The sequence below is a fragment of the Benincasa hispida genome, chromosome 12 (genome assembly GCF_027475165.1).
Source record: "Benincasa hispida cultivar pf3 chromosome 12, pf3_genome.v1.1, whole genome shotgun sequence".
In the NCBI taxonomy this organism is placed as follows: Eukaryota; Viridiplantae; Streptophyta; class Magnoliopsida; order Cucurbitales; family Cucurbitaceae; genus Benincasa; species Benincasa hispida.
In genome coordinates, this window is record NC_143489.1 from 60207322 (window position 1) to 60228269 (window position 20948).

Below are 20948 nucleotides of genomic sequence, written 5' to 3' on the forward strand. Positions count from 1 at the left end.
TCTCCCTCAATGAACAACTGATACATCACCTACTTCTGAGGGAGGTTGTGGATGATAGACTGAATGTAATTTATTTTAATCTGTTAGGGTCTAGGGTATCATTCAATAAGGATGAGTTTGACCCCATAACTTCACAAGAAAGTTGACTTGGTCACTTCACGAGAAAGTTGACCTAGTCAACTTTATGAGACAGCTCAATTGGTTCAACTACACGAGACAAAAGTTGAACAAAAGAGTTGTCTCGTAAAGTTAAACAGAGTCATCTTCACGAGACATCTGCTTTGAACTTCACGAGACAAATCACAAAACACTAGTGATAACTTTCCCACATTCACTCATGTTCCAACACTTTTTATTTTTCAATTTTCTCTCCACTTTTTCTCCTAACACGTAACAATACTCCTTTATAATATATACAAGTAAAAAAGAAGTAAGAATTTCGTTCCTTACTAAAAACTTTCTTTACAAAGTAATTTTTTTGGCTCCATTTTCATGACTTTCAGAAAAAAGAAAAAAAACTACTTTTCAACATACATATCTTTTGGAACTCTTGAAAAAGGAAAGAAATTTCCTCTGAACTTGGAACCCTCTAAAAATGATTATTCAAAAAAATTTCCTTTGAAGTTGGAACCCTCTAAAAATGATTATTCCTTTGAAACTGGGACTTCCACCTCACGTAAAACATTTTTAATATTGAAAACAAAATGTGAAACTGAAAATTGAAGTTTCTATTTTAAGATATGTGAGTTAGGTGGTTTCTTATTCAAGACAATTGAATGACATTTATTTCGGGATAAAATTATCTTTTTACGGGTAAGTCTCTCCCCCTAAAGTATAAGGTTGGAGAAAATGTTAAAAATGAGTAGATTTTAAAGAAAAAAGTTTGAGTCAAAATCGACCATTTTTCTCGCATAAATATCTTCCACGTCGTATTCGTTATTATCGATGAATTTCTACAAGATATAAACTGGAGGATCTCCGACAAAGCATCGAAATCGGTAGAGTTCTTATTCAGGAGGAAAATGGCAGTTCCAGTAGTGAAAGCAGCTTCTCTCGCCCACATAGCTAGAGAATCGTCGGATATTCATCGCCTTTCTCAATTCTACAAAGAGGTCTATAATTTCTATCTTCATCTACCTTCTTTTCTTCCATTGACAACAGCTTTGTTCATGGCGGTTGTTATTTGGTGGTGCAGATGTTTGGATTCGAAGAAATCGAGAGTCCAAATTTCGGTGAACTCAAGGTTATTTGGCTAAATCTTCCTTCTGCTTTTCAACTTCACCTCATCGAGAGAGACCCTAAATCCAAGCTTCCCGAAGGTCCATGGAGCGCCACGTCACCCGTTGCTGACCCTAGCCATCTTCCGCGAGGTCACCATATCTGTTTCTCTGTTTCCAGTTCCAATTTCGACTCTGTTGTTCATGCTCTCAAGGTAAATTTACAAATTATCCAAACTTTGAAAACCATTCGAGTTTTTTGCTCTCTCTACATATTTGATTATACTTTTGGGTTTGCTTATAGCAAGTATAATTATACATTAATCCGGGATTACGTAATGAACCGTATGATTCACATGAAGAATTGATTTGTGATGTCTGGCTCTGTAATTTGCTAATTGGGGAGAATTTTGGTTCATATCCTCACTAAGACTCGAGTCTGTTAGGAAGTAAGTAATCAGTAATCACTACAGCTCTCTGAAATCTTCTTTGACGAACTAAATGGGATTGGTCCACTATTGGATGCTAAATTACTAATGTAACTTAAGAATTCAATCTAATTGAATCTGTTGGAGTCTGTTTGAGAATTCAAATTAAAGTGACTTGTTGAAATCAATATGTAGAGAGTACAGAGAGAAGTAAAAAACAATGAAAGTTCGAATTTCTTTGGTTTATAAATTTGTGTGTAGGAACAATTCTTTGAAAATATTTTCTCACAGTTTATAGAAAGTTCGCACTTGCCTTTACATGCTTTACAGTCCAAATATATTCGATTTGTCTTGACTAAATTCTATTTTGCTGCAGGAAAAGGGCATTCAGACTTTTGAGAAGACCCTACCAAATGGGAAGGTAAAGCAAGTCTTCTTCTTTGATCCAGATGGTAAGTTTCTGCCAAACCGATTTTTTTTTTTTTCTTGTGTGTGTGTGTATGTATGATTAAAATCCCTTTTTCTCGTACCGGACTCGTGCTGTCAGCCTTCATCTTTTGATGAGATCTGTTCTTCCAGCATTCTTGATATAGAAATTTTGTTTCTTTGGAGTCTGATTGCTGACTGATGAGTGGTGATTAGTACTTGTATGTTTAGGCTTTCAATCAGTTTGTAAATAATCCATTTCTATGCAGGTAATGGATTGGAGATTGCAGGTCGGGAAGATTGAGTAAGATCTAGCTTTAACAATGTAATCGAATGTAGTCCAGTTTACGGGCTTGGAAGGGGTTCATAGTAGAGTCTTGTTTGACCAACTTATAATCAATGTGTATAACCGTACATTTTATTACTTAATCTTCTCATTCTTCCCCCTCCCTCTTCTCGTTTAAAATGTTTGTTGAAATCGATAGACTTGTATCATGTATTCAAAAATGGGAATGTAAAGGATTGATATTAAAAAAAGTGGACAAAATTGGTTTTGACTGAACCAATAAAAAATCAAATCAAATGCTTCTTCCTCACGTGTTTGTTTCCCAAAACTCTTTGGAATTGTAAATAGATTCGTAATCTTGTTGAAACAAGACCATCGTAGAATTCTCACTACAGGAATGGCTTTCAGACAGATGGTGAGGATGTCAAATTTGAAAGGTAGAAATAGTTAATGAGTTCGAAAAGTATTGAACAAGAACATTTACGTTATGCTTAAGCTGCCATCTGTTACAGTGGCATGCTGGTACCTTGTGATCCTGAAGCCTGAACAACTCTTCGTCTCTATTAATGACACCTGTAACATACAGGTTAATAGAATTCAACACGTGTCTGGCCGAACCCACGTGTCATTAACCCCCCTTTCCAACAACCACCGTTGTAGCCCCTCTCCCTTGACCGGCAACATTCTTCCATCTGCTCAGATTGTTTCAGACTTTCAGTATCCTCCACTTTGTGAAAGAAAATGAGCCAAGAACAGCCACGCCGGCACGAACATCAAGAACCTATCAAGTACGGGGACGTTTTCAATGTCACTGGAGACCTTGCCTCTAAGGTTATATCGCCGGTGGACGCTGACATGATGCAAACGGCCGAGACTATGGTGTTCGGTCAAACCCAGAAGGGTGGCCCTGCCGCAACCATGCAGTCTGCTGCCTCCCGGAATGAGCGTTCTGGCTTCGTCGGCCATGAGGATGTAAGTGATGCGGCCAGAGACCAAGGAGTTGCCGTCAAAGAGACCGATATCCCAGGAAGCCGCATCATCACTGAAACAGTTGCCGGACAGGTCCTCTTTTCTAGACTCTTTTAACTTTTAATTATGTTTGTCTTTTGGTTTGAATCTCAAACATATTCTTGTCTGCATTAATTATAATTGTTTTGATTTGCTTGTTTCCATGTGCAGATCGTTGGGCAGTTTGTGGAGCCTACGCCCTTTTTTGGAGCTGCCGCTGTAGTGCAGAATGCGGTCACCATAGGACAAGCTCTTGAAGCAACCGCCCACACTGCAGGTGATAAACCGGTCGACGAGAGTGATGCTGCTGCCATTCAAGCAGCAGAGGTGAGGGCAACAGGGAGCAACTTCGTGATACCGGGTGGACTCGCAGCCAGCGCTCAGTCAGCTGCTTCTTTCAATGCTGGGGTTAGCAAGGATGAAGATAAGATTAAACTGAAAGACATCCTAATGGTGCGTATGAGCTAACAAAACCCAAAACAACTAGTGTTTGCAGCACTTCGGTTCTGTTTTCGTTGTGAGTGAGGGTGTACTTGTTTACAGGCTTAATTTAAAATAAAATAAAATACCAAAAACGGAATGATCAACCAATGGACTTTAGAAAACTTGACTATCACTGAACTTATAGGTTGTGATATGTTTAGGCATCTTTTGTTAAAGATCTTGCTAAACAATTCATTTTTAGTTCTCTGTTCTTTCTTTACTTGTGCTGTTTTTTCACACTTTCTTTACCATAACTGGCACTTTTGTGCAAGAAACCTTTGAATTCCAAAATTCAAAAATAAAATTAAGTTCTTAAAAATTTAGGTTCCGTTTCGTTTCATAGCGATTTAAAAACTTAGGTCGGTTTCTCTCCAAGTTTTTTACCATGAATTTTCTTTTTCATAAAAAGAAAAAAAAAAAAAAAAACAAAAGTTCTTAGTAATTCCAAAACTTAAGTCCAAAAGTGGATAACATAACAAAGAAATTGAAGGTAGAAGCGGGGGTTTAATTTTCAAAAATTAAAAAGTCAAATGGTAAACACAGTTCTGAACTTTTTATTTATATTCTTCACCCGTTCTCACTCCTGGGCTCAGAATGTGCCCCCTGGCTTGAATAGTCCAAGTCCAACAACTGACTCATTCTTGGGCTTAGAATGTCACCCTTGGGCTTGGAAATTTAGTTCAACTCCAGTGACTGACTATCCAATTATACAAAGGGATTTGAACACAAAGACCCTATAGGTTAGACCAAAAAATAAAAAAAATCGAATTGGCCGACCAAAACCAATCGAATCGAAGGCGGTCAGTCGAAGAAGAAGAGGTGCTCGATCGGCATTGGTTTGGGAAAAAAATCCATGGGAGGACCATATTATAGGTCCGACGGTTGAGGTCGGTTTGAACATTTACTAAACGGATCATAGTTGGTTCGGTGGGGTTTGATCGGAAAATCGATTCCGACCAACTGTTGTACACCCTACTATAGGTGCTATGGAAGAACTATATTCTCTTTGTTCATACTATAAATTAGTATTCCTAAGTATTTATAGATCCCACACTTTCTAAGGGCGATGTGTATTTTCATATTATAGTTGTATTTATAACTTTCTCTGTGACTTCTTGCTCGCTACTATATTGGCTTAAAAAACCAGGTCTTTTGAATACATGACTTTCTATATGATAAACAAGCATTGAAGCCAAATGTTTACTTAAAGAACTGATGGCTAGACTTTATATCAGGATGCGGCAATGAGGCTACCAGCGGATAAAGTGGTGACGAAGCAAGATGCAGAAGGGGTGATGAGTGCAGAGCTGAGACACAATGCAAGGCTCGCAGTCCATCCTGGTGGTGTGGCTTTGTCCATAACAGAAGCCGCCAGGCTCAATGAGAACATTAATAAAGCGCCACCGTGAGCTGGGGTTGTTGTTTCCATTGTATAGTACCGTTTTGAGCTTGTTTGTTTGTGTTTTGCAGTAATCCAACTTTGGAAAAAAGATGGGGCATCAAACACATTTCAATAAAGATCCCATGTTAGCTGAATAAATGAACAGGTGAATAAGACGTATGAAATGGACCAAGCTAAAGCTTCACATGCAAGCATAGAATATAACAACGAGCAGTCCAGTTTTGAAAATTTGGAAAAGTAGCGTATGTTGAAATGGTGTTGGCCCTGCACCTGAGAAGAGCTGCTGCCATACGAAAGCTGCAGCAGAGAAAAGGGCAGGCTCGTTGTTTCCCAATCACAATCCAACAGTACGCTCTCTTTTGACTCAATTTTAACATTGAATTATATGCATGACAATCAATCCCACATCAATTTTAGAAATCACCAGTTTCTTGCAGGCATTTTTTTTTTTGTCACTGCCTTTCGTTTTTTTTTGAAAAATGATGAGTTCAATTATGGGAAGTTTTGGTTGGAGTAAAAAGCAAATACAACAGTCAATAGATTCTTCCCATATTGGCCTTAGGAAACGTCACTATCGAAAGCAACATGCATCCAAAATTTGGGTCTTGTTTCACTGTTTTAACAACTTGTATGTCACAGTAATGGTAAAAAAAAACGTTGCTGCTGCATGCTTTAAAATTTTTATAACCTCTTGCTGTCGTTTTCATCACTATTATCCATCTATCTCCCTCAATTGAAACTTCCAAATATTAGACTGCACCCTCAAATATAACATATAGCAATGGGGCCCTTCAATTTGTCATATCTATAGTTTTTACCCACCCCCCTCTCGACTGTCGTGGAAATTTTGTTGTAGGTCCAAAATTTTTCACCTTTCTAATTACATTTACTAAAAACATAGAGGTCACAGTAAATATTTGAGCAAAAAGATTGACGTTTAATTATATTTATAATTAAGTTGATTCATTTTGAAAACCATTCTAAATATTTTGGATTAACATATAAAATAATTCTAAAAAAAAGATGCAGTGGGTACAACTACTTACAAATTGTAGGATCTTCAATCGGATTTCATGAATTTTTATTTCTTTGGAATATGCCAAATTGTGCCCTTAATAATTTGTGTTGATTTTCGGAGGTTGGAAATATTTTTAAAAAGGTTGCAAATTAAAGGAAATGATAATAATAAACAACTTGATATAGTTTTCGCAACACTGATTAAAAAAGATGGGACTTTTCTCTTTTAAGACTATAACATATAAAGTATACCACAACATATCGATCAATCGACGCCTAATCTCTCTCTATATATGGAAAAATCATGAGACCAAGGGTGCATTTAATTATACGAAATGAGAACATTATTTTAATACAGATGAGTTTTATTTAACATCTATAATGTCGTTTTGGTTGGACTAGAGTGATTATACTATAGTCTTTATCTGACAGGCTGGGTGATGTCCGATCACTGTAACTATGATTTTTACGATAATTTCTTGTAATTGCACGTCATTAGTTGATCTGAAAGGAGTAATACTTATCTGATCACTAGTATCTTACCACTATTATTTTCTTGAACAAATTTAGAGGGGGAGGTAGAGTGTATAAGTTTAATTTTTAAAAGCAAAAACAAAAAAACAAAATTGGTTAATGATTGAATTCAGCTCCCTCGAATTGCATAAAAATACACAAGTTCGAGATGATTGGATGAGTAGTAAAAAATTTAGTATATGTCAATGTTTTTTTAACCGTAAAATAATTTTATCAAAACTTAGAAATTTTGAAAAGAAGCTTGGATAAAAATTGTAAGATTTTTTAAATTTGAAGGTTAACATAACTAAATTAAATTAAACTAAAAATTGAGAATAAAAATTGAAACAACTTTGACAGGTTTAGAGTGGTTCACCGAACTATTTTCCTAATAAAAAGCATAATAGCGGTCTATACCCAAGGTATAAAGATATACTATGTAGATATCAATATTTTCATATGCTATGAGGTGAATTGACATTTTTTTATAATAAAATTGACGAAATATAACATAAATATATCAATCAAATAATACTAATTTAAATATCATAATACTAATAAAAAGTTTTAGAACGGCTTGTTTGCTTAAAAAATTAGGGTTAAATTACAAATTTGATCTTTATGATTCGGAGAAAATTAAAATTTAGTTCATATGTTTATAAATTAAAATTTAATCTATAAAGTTTGACATAGAGATGTCCATGGGTGGGGCCGGATGCCATTCCCCGTCTCCGCTTCCCATTTCATTTTCCATCTCCGTGAAATTCCCTACGAGATCGGGGCGGGATTCCCGGCAGGAAATTCGCGTGGATCGGGTTCCCATGGGAAATTATTCTCGTTACTTTTTTTTTGTTGTAAAAAGTCAATTAATTTAAATCACTAATGTTAGCAAATTTTAATTAAATAATTAACTTTATCATTAAATTATTTATTATGGTTAGTTTTATATGATAATTTAAATTTAAAGATAAATTACTCAAATTTTGGCCTAAAAAAGCTAATTAATTTTTTAGTAGAAAGAAATAAATATAAATAAAATTAATCACATATATAATCTAAATTTAAATATATTCATTATCTTTCCAATAAATAATCAAATTTAAAATTATGTAATATTTATATAATAATAATAATAACATAACATTAGATAATTATACTAAATAAATATGTAGAAGCTATTCCACGTCCTCGTCCCCGTTTAGCTCATGGGAAAATTTGTTTCCTCCACTCCCTCTCTCATTCTCCGTTTAATCGGGGAATCCCTACCCGTTCGGGGCGGGGTCCTACGGGACCCTTCTCCGTAAGAAAATTGGACATCTCTAGTTTTACAGAAGTCTCATAAATAGTCTATAGACATGATATGTATATACATATCAAGTATTATATGGATTAAACTTTAATTTTTTTCAAACCAAATAAACATTAAATTTACAACTTAACTAAAAAAATCGTCATTGATGTTGACATTTTATCATATTTTCGTAAAACATCCTGATTTTAAACTTATTTATAGCTAAGACCACTTTTTGTTTGTTTAAATCTCCCCTCTCGCTGTATTGCAACAACTAAAGTCATCTAAAAAATGTCCAATCTTAAATTCCTCAACAACGTCCATTTCTTCTTCTCCAAACTCAAATTCTCACCGCCGCCCGCCGTCATCGCCGCCCACACCCCACCCTCTGACTGCTACTTCACCTCCAATCCCATTTCCTCCACTGCCGACGATGATGACGACGACTTCTTCTCCACCTCCTCCGACGCCGCCGATTCCATCTCCGACGACCTTGCCGCCATCCTTGCCTCCCGCCGCTTCTTCTTCTCCTCCCCCGGCCGCTCCAACTCCATTTTCGAATACTCCTCCGCCTCCCGCCGCCGACCCGACGACACCATCGTTTCAGAAGGTCTAGAAGTCCCGAAATACTCGATGGACCCTTATGCCGACTTCCGGCGGTCGATGCAGGAGATGGTGGAAGCTCGAGAATTGGAGGATGTGAGAAGCGATTCAGAGTTTTTGCGAGAGCTTTTGTCTTGCTATCTTCGGTTGAATCCGAAGGATACCCATAAATTCATTGTTAAAGCTTTTTCCGATCTTGTTCTTTGCTTGTTGGCTGCTCCGGCACCGGCTTTCAAAACCCGCCGGAAAGTTGTTATGTCTCGGTAACTAAATGGATTTGTTGCAGCCATACCTCTGGCTAAAACGTCAACCGTATTTAATTTTAAAAGAAACAAAAAATCTGTTGATTGTTTTTTAAAAATAATTTATTTAGGTCGTCACAATATCACTTACAATAACTGCTAAATGAATTATTGATATAAATTGAAGAAGCTTATATGCGAATCAATAGTGCAAAAACATTCAACCATATCGATGTATTGCCGATATTTTCATGTTAACTTGTTCGAAAATCATAAAAAATTTATTTATTGATATTTTCGAATTTTTTGTTTTTATAAATTTTTAAGAAACATCCATCAAAATCGATTTTTTTTTTTAATATTTCTATCGAAAAATTTTCGTAAAATTAAGATTTTGATATTTTCGTCGATATCGTCATTTTAAACATTGTAAAAATAGCTATATTGGAACGACTTAATTTAGTAATAAATTTATTATTTTTATTTTTAAAACTCAATTGTTTGTTTGGGATCCTTTGAGTGAAAAATAAAAAATCCAATCTAAATAAAGTTGTGTTCGTTTTTCTCATCTAAATATTTCCTCTTTTAAGTTTAGAAAATATTAACAAAAAGGTTATAAAGAAAAAGTAAATATTTTGGACATAAAAAATTTATTAATATTTTCAAATTAGTGGATTGACAAAAGTTTGAAAAAGAAAGTTTTAAATAGAGAAACAAAGTTAGAATGAGGAAGTCCAATTTTAGAGAGAGAAAAAAGTGCAGATAGTTGAAGAAAAACCATTTTGACAAAAAGATTAGAAAAATAAGAAAAGCAAGAGAGATAAAAAGAATATCCAAGATGGAAGAATAATAATATTAAGTTATTTTTGTATGCATTATTTTATTTTTTTTATGTCATCAAATCTTATTTATATTCTACATTAATTTTAGGTATATTTGAAATTTAGGAAGTTTGTAGTTATAACACAAACAATTTAATTTATAATTCTGTTTTTGTTTTGGTTATTACATTGTGGTTTTTTAGAAAATAAAACGTGCATATTGGCATTGCATTTTTTTTCTTTTAGTCGATTAAATACTATTTTAAAATTATAAATTAAAATTTGACATTTTCACTTGCATACAAATCTTCAAGATGGGGCACGATCTTCGAATGTATGTGTTTGTTGAGTCCGATAGATACAAATAGTTGTAACTGTTCAAGAGGATAACACTAGAGAAAAGTAAGAGAGATTTAAAAAAAAAAAAAAAGCCTAAAAGGACAAATGAAATTAAGTTATTTTTATATCTCCTATTTTACTTTTCTAATGTCATCAAATCTTATTTATATGGTTAAATTATAAAAAATATTATTTAATTTTGTACTTTGTGTCAAAAATATCCATGAACTTTCAAAAATTTCAAAATTGCCTTTGTCGTTAGTTTTTGGATGGAAACCGTTGAAATTTTTGTTTAAAAAATACCTCTACACTTTCAAAATTTTCAAAAATATCCTTAACTGAAAAAAAGTTCGAAAATACTATTCTTAACTGAAAAGACGTTCAAAAATACTTTCACCATTAGTATATGAACAAAACTCGTTAATACCTCGTTGCAAAAATAACTTTAAAGTTTAAAAATGCTAGTGATCAATTTATTGTGAATTAAATTCACATGGGATGTTACATTCCCGTGTATTGTGAATTTAATTCAAAATTACGAATACATAGGATGTTACATTCTTTCCATCTATAACGATCCGACAATTAGCTTGCATAATTTTGAATTTAATTTTGACAATAACTCTAAATCCATCTATAACCATCAATCTCTTAATTCCAATTCAAAATTAACCACTTCTGCTCCAAATTGAATTTAACTTTGACAATAACTCCAGATGAAATTCATATAACTCCAATTAATTCCAAGATAATTAAATTGGAATTAATGTAACGAATTAATTAAATCTCAAATTTCTCATTCATTTATCAAACTTCCCTCAAATAAATTTCAACATTTAATTAACAAAATAACACCCATACAATTTTAAATTGAATTATCTTAACCCAAAGTTCAATTTTTGCCTCAATACTTAAAATAACACCCAAATAATTTAAGGTAATTAAGTTAAAATATCAAAAGAAAAAGAAAATTGGGTCGTTACATCTTCCCGCCATAAAAAACTTTTGTCCTCGAAAGTTCAAGTCCTTATAGGGCTTATGATACTTGTCCTCATCTCATCCCCAAATTGCTTCTTCAGACTGATAATTCTGAGACAGTTTCATATTACTCTTTAAATCTTAAAACAATCGCATACCACCGATTAGCCCCTCCTATTAAAGCATCTGAAAATCTCACTTAAATGAGATTCTTGAGGTCCCCAGATACTGTAGCATTTATCAATCCAAAATACATCACCATAACCTCATAATAGCTATAACCATTTTTTTTTTTTTTTTTTTTTTTACAGCTTTTAAGATAAAGACCTTCATGATTCATACATCTATATTGGGAATATCCACTCTCCATATAGAAACAATCTGAACCAATGTGGTTCTTGACCATCCAATCTATGACTAAATAACTTGAAACTTTACATGTCCAAAACTACCAAAGTTACAACTATGTTCCTTTATGGCAACGAACCTAACATGCCCTCTTCTTTTCACGTGCCAAAACAATAACTTTGTATAGAGAAAACAGAGCAAACATGGCCTTTCATACTATCTTAGCATCTTTTAAAAATTGAAGGTACGAAAGAATGCAAGGAAACATAGACTCAAATAACCCTAGGGTGTTAGGACCTAGAATGAGAAGTGCACCTTTCACCACAGCGTCTGACCTCTCCGTCTCATGTCAAGTGGTGGCATTGCTCCTATTCCGCAGTTGCTGTCCACTTGAACCCCCTTGGTCTGAGCCCTAAAGGTTGGTCCCTACCATCTGTAGAGCTCCTAAAAGGGCACCCATATGCCATATGCCCTTCTTGTCCACAACGATAACACACCCCTACTCCAACTAAGCAACGACCCCAATGACGCTTTCCACATGAGTTACAGACCGACTCTTCCTCTTTCATAGCTACAGGTTGGGGGCCTTGTTGCCTCCAATATCGTGGAGTTCTATCTGTGCTCCCATTCTTTTGCTGAGGCTCAGAAGTCTTCTGCTATGCTTTTTTTTTCTACCCTACAGAGGTCCTTATTCCCAACAATTTCCCACACTCATTCCCCTCTTGGGAATCAGCATCTATCCTCACGGCTGCTTGTAGTGCCGCAGCGTGAGTCTTGAGACCAAGGGTATGCACCATATCTCACAATCCGCCCCTCAGACCCTGAACGAACCTCTCTATCCTCACTACCTCGATGGCTACCAGCACAGGGGCAAAGTGGGACAACTTGTCAAACTCTTGCTCATATTCTTCTACTGACATAACTCCCTACTTCAAATTTAGGAATTTTGCTTGCTTGTTATACCGAGTGTTGGCAAAGAAATACTTCTTGTAAAAACGCTCTTTAAACTGATCCCACGACGCAGATCCTCCATTTGTGTCAATCATTTTCTCTGTTGAACGTCACCATATCTCTGCGTTGTCTGTCAACATAAAAACTGCACAACAGAGTTTGTGCTCCTCCGGACACCTCATGTAACGAAAGATCGTCTCGATCGAGGAAAACCACATCTTTACCTTCGTAGGATCCCTCAACGATCTATCGAAGGGGCGGGCGTCAAACTTTCTGAAATCCCTCAAGTTTTTAGCCACATGGGACAGATCCTTCATGTTCTGACCCTATGGCTGGGTCTGGTGCAGTTGAACTAGTGGTACTTTTTCCTGCCGAGTCTGATCCTGAGTGGTCTGCCCTCCCATTGCATTGTGGATTAAATCTTGCAGTCTATCCATCATGGAGAATGTCACAACTTCCCTAATTCTTGCTTCCATTGCTTTCTCATTAACTTGAGCCATAGGTGGATTTGAAGTTGTCGGGACAGTTTGACTTCCACCAGCCCTCTTTTCCTGCACCCCTGGCAGAGGAAGATCTTGGACTTGTGGATGCTGAACTTGAGGATCTCAAACCGCTCCTCTAACTGTCTTCCTTGCTCTGAGCTTAGGTGTCATGTCCTGTCATTTTTTTTGTTCATATAGATATTTTTTTGTTTCTCTTAATTTTTCAATTCTTAGCTTACACCAAATTTCTCAGCAACCAAAATTTTAATAGAATTGAAACTAACCCAAAATTTTTTGGTTACTGAGAAAATTGGTGTAAGCTAAGAATTGAGAATCAGATTTTGGGTTAGTTTGAAGTGTTCAAATTAACAAGAGGAAATTCAATTATATGTGATATAATTGGTGTGATGTATTAGATACATTAATTGAAGGAATTAATATAATATGATTTATAATAAGTACCATAAAATAGAAAAAGAACTATGGTTTATATGTTTCATCTGATGAAATATTAAAACTATAGGTTATAAATATAATATGATAAGTTGGTTATCATATTTATTTATAGTATATTAATTATATAATAATTAATTATTTTTCTCTAATAACCGATTTGAGTGGGAGGTTATTGGAAGTTTTATGGTAACCGTGAAATAAATGGAAAATTCTTTTCCAAAATTAGAAGTTGATTTCATTCACAAATTTCTCACGAAAAAAGGCTATCAGGTAAAAATAGTTTTTACTAAGCGATAGCCGTTGAGAGCATACACGATCGTTTAGAGTTGACTATAAGATAATTACTCGTTGATCATGAAGGAAATTGGAATCGAGATTTCCATGAGCAGCGGAACAAGACTATTCCAAATTACAATCATGAATGAACATATATTTACAGTCGAATATAAAACAAGCAGTTATGCAAATAATTTAAATGTAGAAATTACAGCATGAACAATACAAATGCATAGAAAGCAAACTCAACACACATAGGCAGAAACGTCTCCACGCTTCGATGCGCACGAACGCTCAAACAATAGCAGCCTCGAACGCCCGATCTACACGACCGCAACACCGCACGAACACTAAGCTCTCGTCCTCAACGATCTCCTCGGTCACGAACTCCTCCGAAACAATGAACGGCCTCCACAACACCACGAACAGCCTCTAGAAAACCTCAATGGTGTCGAGTTAAGTCTGACACCACCAACAAGGCAATCTTGGTATTCTTGATGCGGGAATCCAGAGGGTGGGCTCTGTTCGGACTTGGTATGAGGCAGACGAATGGAGGAAACAACGATCGCGTATACGATTGGGCAAGTGGGACATGGTGGAGACCTATCGTATAAGTCGATGCCCAATCATGTAAATAAAGCTATGCGATCGTTTAGCTCTATCGGTTAGCTCGGTCTGTCGCCTACAGACACTACACGATCGTTTACTTTGAGCCAACATCGTCTAACAAAGCTATGCGATCGTTTAGCACCTGCACGATCGTTTAGCTCGCCCGACCGTCGTTTAGTAAATCTGTATTTACTTGATGACTTCGTGAGTTTCTTTTTCGCGAGAGAAAACTCAAAAACCTTTTTCAATCTTTTGTAAAAACCTCTTTTCAAAATAGGAAACCACTTTCCTTTTAAACTCACGGTTACCATGATCCAATAACCACCCACTACTTTGGTTATTTAAAAGAAAAAGTATTAATTATTCAATAATTAATATTATTATAAACATAAATGATAACCAACTTATCATACTATATTTATAACCTATAGTTTTAATATTTCATCTCATATTACCATAGTTCTTTTTCTATTCCATGGTACTTAATGTAAATCTAATTTACATCAATCCCCCACTAGATATATCTTATACATCACACCGATTATATCATATATAATCAAAATACCTCTTGTCAATTTGAACATTTCAAATCAACACCAAGAACTGATCCTCAACAGAATCCAAGCTACCAAGGGGACCTCATGGGCCTGTAGCTCCGAAGCTCCAACGGCACATGAATAACTGACTAAACTCTTTAGTCACGAAATCCAAGATCCGTTAACTGGTAGACACTCCATTAAAGACCAACAACTGAACTCTCCTTACTACAGATATATTATGTGTCCATCTTAACCAATCAACAGCACGACAACCCTTCACAAATCACTCGTAAGTATAGCTGGGCCAATAACCGTTATGCCCCTGTAGTTACATTTGTCTCCTTAAGTACCACTAATCCCTCTAATAAACATAAGTCATAGTCCTACTATGATTACATAGTCCTATTATGACTAAGTCTTCTCTTCCAAAGAGAAGTTGTGGCCACTATGTTCAAGCCCCAAAATCATCCCTTAAGGGAGCAATCTCTATACTTATCCCTGCTTCGGGAAATAAGTGAATTTCATCTTGTGGATTGAGTTCCTAGCTCCCAGATCAGACAAGTCCCCAAAAAGGTAGGCATGTTGAGTTGACAATCTGGCCACTCTCACCCATACTAATCAAAGGACCGCCCTCAAAGGCAGAAGTTTCCAAAACACTCAGGATTGAGGTCGTGTCACCTATGGTCGTTTGATGAAAGTCTCTAGTATCAACAACGTTATATACAAAGTCTAGTCATCTCGTCGTCCAGGTCTTATACAAACTCTTTGTATAGGACACCCCCGCTCCACGTCTCCACACGAATGGTCAGGATCTACCATCTGTAGTAGTTTACAACACTTGCAAACCTCTACAAAGTGGGCCATATCCATAGTGTCACCAAAATCAGGTATCCCACCTTAATCCTTATACTACAGACCGATTTAGGTTATCACTTAAGGCATGATCCACTTGTATATCACATATACATGTTTAAGTTTACATAAGATAACCAAGGAGCTTTGTTTATTGGATATGAGTAAATGCCAGAATTAAATAACACTTATTTTATTTATTGAACAATGTGTATCTTTACAAAACAACGAGACTCCGGTAGAATTAGGACACCAATCCCAACAGATTGTTGCTACACGATCGAGTCGCAAAGTCTATGCGATAAACTTTCGTTTACTAAACGATCGAGTACATCGTCTATGCGATAGACAGTGTTCTTATCTCTCACTTACTCGATCGTCTACTCCATCGTATACCTCCTTTCTTCCTCAATCCAAGATCATACAGAGCCCACAACTTCTGGATTCTCACACCGAGAATACCAAAGTAACACTTGTGGTGGTGTTTTACATCCGTTCATGAATCGAGTTGGACTCGATTGGGTTCAAGGAGCTTTTGGTTGTTCATGTTGTTGGTGTTTTTTTCGTTGTGTTCGAATGTTGCTGTGGACGCATTGGAAATTGTTTGAGGGATACTTGAAGAATGGTTCTTCAAAGGTATGCATACTCTATCCTTTGCAATTTCGTGTAGCATGCTGTAATTTCTATTGATGCATAATCTGTATGTTTCCATTTAAGATTGTAATTGTTGTGTTCATTTTGATTGAAATTTGGAACGATCTACTTCCACTGCTCATGGAGATCTCTGTTTTTGATTTCATTCAATTGATATCAGAACCAAGTTGTTCTGATATTCCAAATTCCATTGTTGTATTGAAGTTCTTTTACAGTTGTGATGGGTTTTAAGTTTTTCTACAATGCGTTTAAGAGTTAAATGTGTTTGTGGATGTGTTGATGGATGTTTATGGGATGGTTGCCTTTGTTTAAAGCCTTCTTTGAGTTTACAAAGTGTTAATTTGTAAGGGCCCCTATGTTTTTGGGCATAATTAACAAGCAATCGAGTCTGTATTCAAAGTGTTTGAAGTTTTTTGAGTCACTCGTGATGAAGTTTCAAAGCATGGAGATGTAGTTTTCATCGAGGAAGAAGACCAAAGGTTGGTCGTATCGTGTAGCCCAAGCTAAACGATCGTGTAGAAATGATTCTGTCCGATCGTGTAGTATTTACTAAATGATCGTTTAGCTAATGCTAAACGATGGGGTAAAGAGTTCACTCGATCGTGTAGCGTTTGTTGCTCGATGCGTGGACACTTGGGGTAAACGATCGCATTGAGTATTTGATGCTCGTCGTTTAATAAAAGACATGCACACTAAACGATCGCGTAGTTCAACATGCTTCATTACTAGGACACTCCCACTCCTCATGTCATAACATGTACGAATTATGATCACTTCGTATGTAGCACTTTACAACTCTTTGTAACAACTACAGAGTAGGCCACATCCAATAGTGTTACCAGAATAAGGTACCCAACCTTATTCATATACTATAGACCATTTTGACTATTTACTCGAATTTGATCCACTCTTATGTCTCTACATAAAGTTCAAGTACTCATGTAATAGTCATCGATCTTAATTTATTGGATTTAGACTTTCATGTATACAATTTATAAAATCAATAATAAGTTTATTGACAATAGAAAATATTTATCATTTTACAAACTGCGAGTTTTAGGACATAAAACCCAATAGAAATCACGTCCCAACTTTTGGTCCCAGGTACACCTTAGAGAATGGTGTATCAGAAAAGAGAAACAGAACCCTGTTGGACATGGTTCGGTATATGATGAGTTATGCTCATCTTCTAGACACGTTTTGGGGATTTGCAGTGGAGACTACATGTTATATTTTGAACAACGTTCCCTCAAAGACTATTTCTGAAATTCCTTTTGAGTTGTGGAGAGGTCGTAAAGGTAGTTTACGCCACTTCAGGGTTTGGGGATGTCCGACCCACGTGCTTGTGGCTAACCCTAAAAAGTTGGAACCGCGTTTGAAAGTTTGCCTTTTTGTAGGCTACTCCAAGGAAACAAGGGGTGGATACTTCTATGATCCAAGTGAGAATAAGGTGTTTGTATTGACAAATGCTATCTTCTTGGAAGAAGACCACATCAGGGATCATAAGCCATGAAGCAAGATTGTTTTACTTGAGATTTCTGGTGAGACTACTGAGAGTTCAACAAGAGTTGTTGAACAGATTGATAGATCAACAAGAGTTGTTGATGTCAGTTCATTTAGTCAACCATCTCAAAAGTTGAAACTGCCTCGACGTAGTGGGAGGGTTGCAAACCCACCGGAACGCTACATGGGTTTGACTAAAGCCCAAAACATCATGTCTGATGATGGAGTTAAGGATCCATTGTCTTATAAGCAAGCAATGGAGGATGTTGACAAAGATGAATTGATTAAAGCCATGAATCAGGAAATGAAGTCTATGTACTTCGATTCTATCTCGAAACTTGTGGATTAGCCTGATGGGATAAAACCTATGGGTGTAAGTGGATCTACAAGAGAAAACGAGGTGTAGATGGAAAGGTGCAGATCTTTAAGGCTAGACTCGTGCCAAAGTGTTATACCCAGGTCGAGGGAGTGGATTATGAGGAAACTTTCTCACCTGTTGTCATGTTGAAGTCTATCAATATTCTCCTGTCCATAGCCACATTTTATGATTATGAGATATGACAAATGGACGTCAAGACTGCCTTTCTAAACGATAATCTTGAGAAGACCATCTACATGACTCAACTAGAGGGTTTTATTGTTCCAGATCAAGAGCAAAGAGTTTGCAAGCTTAATAGGTCCATTTATGGGCTGAAACAAGCATCTAGATCGTGGAACATTAGATTTGATAGTGCGATCAAATCATTTGGCTTTGATTAAAATGTTGATAAGCCTTGTGTTTATAAGAAAATCATCAATAGCTCAGTAGCTTTCTTGGTGCCATGATGCTTGAATTTTATGAAGTGGATTTTATGGATGATATATGTTGGTGGATTGTGTTGTGAACTCAAGTTTCCCCAGAGGAATCCGATTGTAAATTCCTCTGAGTTTCCTGGTAAGTCCAGGGTCGAACACATGGACTCGTGAAAATAGTTGCGTTGGAGATTTTTATGAAAACTTGAGGTAACCAGTTGAATAAATAAGTGTTGGGTTGTTGTTGCGTTAATGAAAATAATAATGAATGCGATAGAGTTTGAAAAGAGTTGTTAAATGGGAAATACGATGAATATGTGGTGAACGGGTTGAGAAGGTTTTTGGCTAACACTCCCTAGGATGTGTTCATGCCTTGTGATCATGCAACATGCATACAATAGTAAACCACCTCTCGGCGTGAATGCCACGGCTTCTAAGGCTAACACATGCGATAAATATGCGATAAGTCTATAGGGTTTACACATAAACCTCTATCTTTATTTATGCGATGACAACATGACATTCACACAAATATGTGACCATTCTATGCGATGCAAGTTGACAAACATAGCTTATCTCTAAGTCCCTATCTCTTGTTTATGCAAGCCTAATCTTGCTCTTTCGAGTCCAGATTCTAACCTAGCTCTCTCAAGACATTAGGTTCTTTCTTTAGATTCTCTCTCGAATAACTCTAAAGGGGTATTTTGCACAACATAAAACAAGACAATCACAAGCAATGAACTTCCTAGATCATGTTAGCTTAGTTTCTTTCAACATATTCAACTAGTTTAGCTACTCATGTGTATTAAGAAAGTGAGTAGATGTAGAAATAGAACTTCCATTGAATAGATATAAGATGAAGTACAAAATAACAATGCAAGTATAGTAAAGAGCCTGGAGAAATATTTTGCTGCCAGGCGTTACACTGTTTCTACTCGTGCTCTAAAGATATTCTTGCTTTCGCGAGAGTCAGCCCGCTCTCTGCTCTTATGCCCCAAGGTTCTCTCTTGAGCTGCCTTGGACAATCTCCGACATCACCACTCTTCTCTTGCTCTCCCGTAAAATGGAAAAGAAAACTATGAACAGAGGTATGAACTTGTAATGGTGATGAGGTAATCGACTGCTTAACCCATTCTTTGAAGAATGCACTTGGTATTTATAGGGCATCAAAGGTGAAAGGCGGTTTCTCTCTCCTGGTTGTATAGATGGAACAGCTTTAATTCCTGACTGATGCACCGGATAATTGTCACCGATAAAGCTGGATGTACTTTGTGACCATTATCGGCTGTCAACTTAATTTGGATCTGACTACCGTTAGCTTTCTGTTCCATCGATCTTAATTGTCCTTTCGTGCGGATGTGCCCACCATGTTGCGGTGATTCTTCTTGGGTGTATGTTTGCTGCGATCAACGCAAAGTCTTGCGGTGAAGTTGCGTTCGACCAATGTATTCCTATGATCGCATTCTTTGCATTGCGTTAACGCATTATTCTATACAAAAATATAAAGATCAACTGCTCTAATGCATTGGACGCATGCGACCGCAATATTATAGAATTTACGCTTAATGGACACAATTTAATATATTTCATCAACGCAATCCAACATTGTTTAAGGATTTAACATTATGATAACGTACATTTCTGCCCGTTATCACACCCCCAAATTTAAACAATGCTTGTCCTCAAGCATAAGCTAAAGATTCCTTTAGCAAGTTAGCCACAAAGTTCTTTCCCTAGATTTCTTAAGGATACTTCATTCAAATCCTATATGCCAGAATTTCCTTAAGTTTTATTCAAATATTTTCCTAAAATACTTCTAAAACTTAGGAATTGCAAGCTTAACTTTCAAAAGGACTTTACTGAATTCCGGAACATCGCATGATTTATTTCGAAAAGAAAAATTTCCACCGGGGTGTCAAATGATTTATCCTTGCACAAAAAGTTTCTTCATTGCTATTTTTCTGATCTTGTGCTGATTCGAGTGCCTTGCCTTCATTTTGGCTTGACCCCACGGGTGTCATGCGAACATCCAACTACAAGCAATGCACTCTTTCTCAGATTAAACTCATACCAATTTGGCAGTGGAGTTATGGTCATTTATTTATGCGTTGATCCTGGTGACTTACTTTCGTTTTGGCTTGCCCCCACGTGTGTCATGCAGACATCCAACTACGGGTAAGTGCCTTTCACAACTTAACTCTTATCAACATGAGTTTCCCATTGTGTTGACAGTGGAGTAGTTATTCAAATATATATATATATATATATATATATATATTTTGTAGTAAGGTCGGAAACAAATACCCCACCCCTAAATTTAAAATACGACAATGTCCTCATTGCCAAAAGATTAAAATAAGTCATGTGATGGTCATAGAATGCGTTGTAAAGAAAATTTGAAAGAAAGCTAGAAAACCCCTAACTTCAAGAAG

General features: G+C 36.3%; 3 protein-coding genes across 3 annotated transcripts; all 3 read left to right on the forward strand.

Moving 5' to 3' along the window:
* Positions 1-842: 842 nt before the first annotated feature.
* Positions 843-2667, forward strand: LOC120068555 (Lactoylglutathione lyase / glyoxalase I family protein). The gene is made up of 4 exons (XM_039020371.2): positions 843-1112; positions 1196-1432; positions 2022-2097; positions 2341-2667. Exons 1-4 carry the CDS (start codon positions 1023-1025, stop codon positions 2373-2375), a joined length of 438 nt encoding a protein of 145 aa, XP_038876299.1. The 5' UTR covers positions 843-1022; the 3' UTR covers positions 2376-2667.
* A 20-nt stretch (positions 2668-2687) lies between these two features.
* On the forward strand, positions 2688-5937 carry LOC120068554 (late embryogenesis abundant protein D-34-like). Its single transcript, XM_039020370.2, has 3 exons — positions 2688-3419; positions 3537-3818; positions 5084-5937. The coding sequence occupies exons 1-3, from the start codon at positions 3099-3101 to the stop codon at positions 5255-5257; spliced, it is 777 nt and encodes a 258-aa protein (XP_038876298.1). The 5' UTR covers positions 2688-3098; the 3' UTR covers positions 5258-5937.
* Positions 5938-8345: 2408 nt separating this feature from the next.
* On the forward strand, positions 8346-9062 carry LOC120068573 (transcription repressor OFP6-like). The gene has a single exon (XM_039020388.2). It carries the CDS (start codon positions 8363-8365, stop codon positions 8939-8941), a length of 579 nt encoding a protein of 192 aa, XP_038876316.2. The 5' UTR covers positions 8346-8362; the 3' UTR covers positions 8942-9062.
* Positions 9063-20948: the final 11886 nt, after the last annotated feature.